The following is a 7112-nucleotide window of genomic DNA, read 5'->3' as shown; positions in this document are numbered from 1 at the left end:
TTTGATCTTTCTTAAAATCTAGTCCAATAATGGAAAGCTAGATTAGGTTCAAGAAGAACGGGGCATTAGTTTCTGTCGTGCTTCTTACCAGCTCTGTGAACTTGGACAGATCATTGGACTTCTGTTTTTTAATCTGTAAAATGGAAAGAGTAAAGACGATTTCCCTTGCTCATCTCAAAGGATTGCTGTGATGTACATCAGAACAACAAAAGCTAACATTTATGGAGAGTTTAATTAACTGGGACATGTTCTGAGTTGTATGCTTTATGTATATTGCTTTATTTAGTTTTCTCTCCAATGTTTCTCTCCAATTTGAGTTAGGTAATAATTTTTACCTATCATACAGATATGGGAACTGAGACTCAGATGTTAAATATTGTCTGAATTCATACACTTACCATCAGAAGAAAGAACCCAGATGTGAACCATAACCAAAATGTTTCTTCTTTATGAAAGTATCCACATATCGAGATAATGTGTCGTCTTTTCCATTGCCTCTCCTACTTCTTCTTAATATCCTTATCCTCCCACCCCTTTCTCTCTCTTCAGCAACAATTATCGCCATTATTCATTATATACTCTGTGGTAGGGTTGAGTTTTGATAAGGAGCAAACCAGGACTGGGCAAAACAATAATCATGGTGGAATCCATAGCCAAAGATCTGACTGACTTTATGTGGTCATTCACCAAGTGTTTCTTGAGAATTTACTGTATACCATGACTGTGCTTGGATGCGAGCACTCTACAAAAGAAAATGATGTGCTCCCTCCCTTGGGGTAAGACACGTACATAAAAAGCTATAATACGAAGAAGAAGGGATTACCTGTATATGAAAGAAATAGATACAAGAGGAGTTCAAGAGGAAAACGTAATTGATTCCACATAAGGGGATCATGGACTTTGCACCAATGTCCAGGGAAAATAATTCTTGGCTTTTTTCTAAATGCTCCAAATAACTGGGTATGTGGTTATTAGATGTCAAAGAGAAGAGGTGTTGGGCAGGGAGTTGTAAAATTAAGGGAGGCTGGTCTTGGGAAACAAGGAAAAATATCATGTGACAGCACCCCTCCCCTCCTTTAGATATCCACTCAGGAATTTAATTCCTTCAAGTTTCATTAAGGCAGAAGTATTTACTGTAGAATTGTGTAGTTGGATGGCTAGAGGAGGGGAGGGGAAGGTGGAGGAGGGGAGGGTTAACCTCTCATGTTTCACAGATGTGGATTTCAAGTTTCCACCTGGTAACAGCCTAGGGGCCATGGCATAAAGATACAAGTCAAAACATAGAGACACAGAGGAAAAGAATTAAAGAGCATCCAACAAGGGAATTAAGAAAAACTCAAAAAAGCTTTCCAGTGGCTAAATAAATATCTTTCCTTGTGTTTACATTTCCTTTTTGCTATTTACTGAAATTTGAAAAGAGCCATAGACTCTGTTGCCTTTTCAAAATTCTGGATTATATAAAAGCGTGGTCCATGAAAATCAAAATTTTCATATACAGGCTAAATTAAAATGAAACCCATTTCTGGTATCTATGTGTTTTATTTAGAAAAATAAAAAGAAACCTAAAGGCTGGTAAACAACAAGAGAGATTATAAACTATGAGTAAGGAACTAATAATAACGTGATATTCTTTTCATAAAAAATCATGACTTTTTTCCAGGACACTACAAATATGTTCAAAATACACAGGAAAACTCCACAGCAGAGTGCTTGAATTTGCGCAAACAGCCCAAGGCAAGTAAGAATCTGAATGAAAATTTTCACATAAATCTACTCATTTATTTCTGCAGACCACATTTAAAATAACTACAAGATTAATTTTGTTCCATTTGCTGGATTTACACATCCTGATAGCAAGAAAAACTGTCATTTTGGAAGTATAAATGCTTCTTATAAACAAGACTAGAAAGGGTGGCTAGTGCAGTGAGGTTGGGGGTGGGGAAGCAAACCCTTTAGCTACAATGTTTTAGGGAAATGAATCCACACAATAAAACAAATTTCAAATCAAGTTGCCCCTCGCTACCACATAAGCAGTTTAGAATCTTAAGCAGATGCAAAAGGAATAAAGCAAATGGGGAGAAAAAAGGTCGATAAACTTTCTGGCTGCGATACAAGAGACATATCATTACCATATGATCTAATGTGGGTGTCAGCCGGATTGTGTTCATTGAGGGAAACCTTATTTTTTAACCGTGCTATGGAGTAGAAGCAGGAGGTTTTCAACCTAGTGACAGTCACAGAGCAGCACCTACCCCCTCCTCCTTTCCACACCTGCAAACTCTTTTGCTGGGGCTGAATATTTAGTGTAATTACATCTCAGCTTTGAGGGCTCCTGTGGCAAATCCCCGGATTAAAAGGTATGGTTTTCAATAATTGTCCTGAACTCTGCTACAGACTAATAAAACTTCGATCAAGTTGAGAGCAAAAAGGAATTGTTTGGTGAGAAAAAGGAGAGAAAAAAAATCGTGCTAAACTTTTGATAATCTTTATGCAGCATTTTAAACAAGTATTGCTTGAAGACAGAAGTTAAATATTTGGTAAAATGGTTAAATGCATTGTTTTAGTTCTTTCTGTTCTTGCAAAGATGTTTATTAAAAAAAACTGTAACCTAACACCATGAGTATCTATATTGATATATTTTGTATTTGTACTAATGAAATGTTTTACCTCTTTAGAAAGTATTTATAAAAAAAGTATTCTAGATCAGCATCGAATTTGTAGTTGGGTTATATGTATGTATTTAAGGATTTAGTCCCCTCCTGAATTCTTGCATATGTTCAGAACTTTTAAAACCTCAGTGATGTGAACTCTGGTGATGAGCTGCAGAAGTTAAATGTATATTTCTACAACCTAGAAAAGAACAGAAATTATCATCACAGAGGTGAAAATAAATATTGCAAATATTATGCTGTTTATTAAAGAAAATCTCACAGTTAGCTACATAATTCCTTACAGGAAAAGATAAGACCCAGTCAGTATTCTCAATGCAAATGAAATTGTATTGTAAGATACATCACTAGGGTGTAGGTTATTTTTCTTGCTAATTTCAAAAGCGGGTACCACCGATGACCACTGGTTAAGTGGGCTCCCAGTGACATAAATTCCTGTGGTTTTGCTTTTCCTATTGCTATTTTGACCAGAAAAAGAACCAAATGCCTCCTATAGCAGCCCTTATTTGTGGATAAATGCCTTTTTTATTTTCTATTTTTAAATCATTTCTGTTATTATTGGGGTTTTCCATTCACCTAGTGCTGGGGGATTTTTATTTTTGTCTGTAGTTATAGTTTTACTAATCTCCTGAGGGTTAAATTTGGATTTTGAAAGTCACACCAAAGGCATAAATGACATCCTACAAATGGTGATCTGAATTACATAGTGAATTTAATGGGGTGAAGTAGTTTAAGGAGACAGAAATTATTATTTTTGATGAAACACTTAGAAAGTGGGGCAAGTAGCTTTAGTGCAGTAGTGACATTATACCTAACAATTAGCAGGTAGGAAGGAGTCATACTTTTTGAGAATGCTTAAAACAATTTCAAAGAAACTTGGGAAATATAATATGTCAGTAAATAATCTTCTGGTTTCCACAGGGCAACTGCTATTTTGTGTTTATTTTTCTTATATACTAAGGAAGGAAAAATGATTAAAAATTATTAATATCAATAGCCCCCACTAATTGTTTTAAGATGCTGCATCTTCAAGTATAATGACAATAATTTAAAGAAATAATCTCCTGGGGGAATTTGTATAAAGTTTCTTGACATATTCTTCTCCAGGACATTCAGGGTTAAAATGAACACACACACACACACACACACACACACACACACACGCATCAAAGTGATATAATATAAGTAATGAAAGCTAAAAACTTCCTGTTTGTGTTCAGCTTTAACCAAAAAAAATATTGTGCAGAGAATTTGCACCATTTTAACAAGAGGAAACACATATAAATGATAATATTCCTCTGAGCTCATGTTCAACATTTCTTTTTTTGAGTTAGTGAGACAACCAGGCGTTCTCTGCTCTGGAGAAAAGATCAAAAGGCAACATCTGCGTTAATTCGCATTGCTATTTATTAAATCTGCAATTACTTTGCTTCATTTTTCTCCTAAAATTGTAAGATATTAAATATGCAAGGCTAGCAAACTGTGGTAAACCGTAAACATTGCATTTTAATGTGAAACAGACCAAAAACCACTCCCTGAGATCCAGTCCAAGGAAACACTGCCAAAACAATAGGGTCTCCGTAAAAAGGCTATGCAGTAAATGAGTGGGAACAGACTCCTAGAGAAAACCTGATACCAAATTTAAAGGGGCAGCGTGAATAATAAACTTTGTGGTATTTTTTAAATGAAGAGCCACGACCCGTTCTGTATATGTGCTGCCTTATACACACCTCAGTAATAAGTAGAAACTAAGAACAAAAGTGTAAGAAATCTAAAAACTGTTTTTCCCTCTCTAGTGGACCTAGCCAAGAATTTCCAGAAGATACTTAGATACCTTAAGGTCAGGGCATACTAAGTTGCTTGTTTTGTTGTTGTTTGTTTTTTGGGTTTCTTTCTTCCTTCTTTCTTTCTTTTTTCTTTTTTTTTTTTTTTTTTTTTGCATATGCTACCATTGGCTGCTGACGAAAAAATCATTCTTTAAGTCTAGTTATGAATTTGCAGCTTTAATATGTTCCTTGTAAGTGTACAATTCAACGTAGATGTGGCAAAACTAAAGATAGTATCTACAATGTGTTTTTGGAATCCTTAGAACATTTCCAGTGGTGTTTTAAAATATATCAGCTCAAAAATAGACTGCTTATTCTCCATATGATCAACTACTTTTTGTCAATTAAGATTTATTTACTTCACTTCAGCTAACAAAACAACAAATTCAACAACAGATATATAAATCTAAAGGGCTTATTGAATGAATGGAGAAGTACATGGATTTGTCAAAACTGTACTTTTGTTTCTTTACAAAAAACCAGGTAACATGGGAGTCATATAAAAATCAGTAGGATTTTCCATAGATGTTTTTTTTGTTTTTTTAAATAAATGATCAGTTTGAGAAACTGGTCAATAGATTTATTTTGAAAAGTAAACTGTGCTTATACCAAATTTAAGTTTTGGATTGGTTACCTTCCTCAGCTAGAAATTTGCTATTGAAAAAATATAACTTTGTGTTTTAAAAAATCAGACTGGTTGCTTGGAACAAACCGAATAACGTGTATTGTTAATAAATTGATGGTCAATTGAGTCATTTTTGTGCAAAATATTGTGCAAGGCCTGGGTACAGAACAAAGAACAATAAGACACGCCCTGAAGGAGTGCATCTTCTAGCTGGGGGGGACAGACCAAGCACGCCAAACAAATTACAGTATAATGTGATAAGTTCTTTAAAAGAGGTAAGAGCAACGTGCTTTGGGACACAGAAGAGGGAGGAAGCAGCATCCTGTGTGGATGAGCCAGGGAATACACAAGGGAAGTCCATTATCTCATTCAATCTTTACAACTCTCTCCCAAGGTAGGTATTTTAAAGGGCAATTAGCTTTGAGTGTCAGGGCTGTGGTGGGGGTCGGAGTGGAGGAGTGGAGAGGAAATGGAGAGAAGCAGGGCTTGAAACATCGGCACCAAATTGTGAATGGTCTCACTTGCAGCAAAGGGGATGTGGACCTGATGGGCAAGCCTTGAGAAGTCAACAAGGAGTTTTCAGTAGAATAGAAATACAATGAAATCTGATTTTCTGAACATGACTTGGGCAGCAGAGTTGAAGATGGCCTGGAGTAGAGGAAATCTTCAAGGCCAAGGCCGAGACCAGTTGGAAGCTCTTGTGAAAGTTCAGGGAGTGATGAGAAAGGTCTGGACCAAGATAAATACAGTGGGATGGAGAGAGGAGATTGGCTTCCAGACACAGGAATTGGAGATCTCTCATGTGTATAGATGAAATTTTATTTGACCGTAGCATGGCTTATGTTGAATGAGCATTGAAAATTCCAACGTGATCTATCATCTTAACGATTTTGCAAATGATGTGAATATATATTGCCTTAATTCAGACTCCAAATTCAAGCAAGCAGATTTCAAGAACATTCACATTTCTTTACATAAGTAAATAGCTGTGCCAGGTAGTCTATTGTGTACCTTTCAAATACATTTCAATATTTGGCTTCTTAAAAATAAATGAAATATGGTTTTTTTTTTATGCTTTACACTCACTCTACTGTGGGGTGTCATATCAGAGATAACACCGTAACCAGGCAGTGCTACTCCTCTAAACCTTTCGTTTGTTTCCCAGGTTCCTTGGCAGTGAAAATACATGAGATAAATCATGAAGGCAACTATCATCTTCCTCCTGCTTGCACAAGTTTCCTGGGCTGGGCCGTTCCAACAGAGAGGCTTATTTGACTTTATGCTAGAAGATGAGGCTTCTGGGATAGGCCCAGAAGAGCACGCTCCTGTTGATTCTGAATTAGAGCCTCTGGGACCAGTGTGTCCTTTCCGCTGTCAGTGCCACCTTCGAGTTGTGCAGTGTTCTGATTTGGGTGAGTAGGTGCAGGAGGCTCTCTTTCCTTACCTTGTTTTATGTTCTATTTTTTTGTTACTGTTTGTTTCAAATAGTTAGTTAACATATCCCCTACCCTGTTGTGTTCACAGGAATGGGCTTTCCTTGAGAGTTAAAACATTTTCATTTTGAATCCCCGCAGTTCCAAATGTGAGAGACAGTGCCACCTATGGAGAAACAAAGGAAGCCGAATAGCATAGAAAGAAGTAGCCTTGAAGTTAGGAGACTGTTTTCTTCCCTTTTTTAAAGTAGGGCCTCCGTCACTTGCACAATCTTGGACAAATCACGTTTTGAAAAATCTTTCTGAGCTTCATGGTCCCCCTTCTTTGAAATAAAATTTTGAACAAATCACTGTCCTATGATTCCAAAGTGAAGGCTCATTTTAATTCAGTGATTTGCTTTCAAGAAATACTAGATATTAAGACGTGGGTGATGTCTCTACTCTTGGCTTAGCCCAGATAACGGTGTTTGAACATTACTAAATTGTAAAGTATGTAGAGTTATCAGAAGTAAAACAAGTAAAGTTTTAGACCAAAAAATTATCTTTCAAGTACCAAACT

General features: G+C 36.3%; 1 protein-coding gene across 1 annotated transcript in view; it reads left to right on the top strand.

Annotated features, from left to right (window-relative positions):
• The first annotated feature begins 2254 nt into the window (after nucleotides 1–2254).
• Nucleotides 2255–7112, top strand: part of DCN (decorin) — a 40934-nt gene continuing 36076 nt past the window's right edge. Inside the window, exons 1-2 of the mRNA XM_047066815.1 lie at nucleotides 2255–2357; nucleotides 6286–6532. Of these exons, the coding sequence (XP_046922771.1) occupies nucleotides 6319–6532 (214 nt within the window). The 5' untranslated portion in view covers nucleotides 2255–2357; nucleotides 6286–6318. The remainder of the gene's footprint in view (nucleotides 2358–6285; nucleotides 6533–7112) is intronic.

The sequence above is a fragment of the Lynx rufus genome, unplaced genomic scaffold (genome assembly GCF_022079265.1).
Source record: "Lynx rufus isolate CCGP_SWC_20201006 ecotype Redwood Valley unplaced genomic scaffold, mLynRuf1.p SCAF_7, whole genome shotgun sequence".
NCBI classification, from domain to species: domain Eukaryota; kingdom Metazoa; phylum Chordata; class Mammalia; order Carnivora; family Felidae; genus Lynx; species Lynx rufus.
Note: the sequence above shows the minus strand (reverse complement) of the source record. Positions and strands in the feature narration are given on the sequence as shown.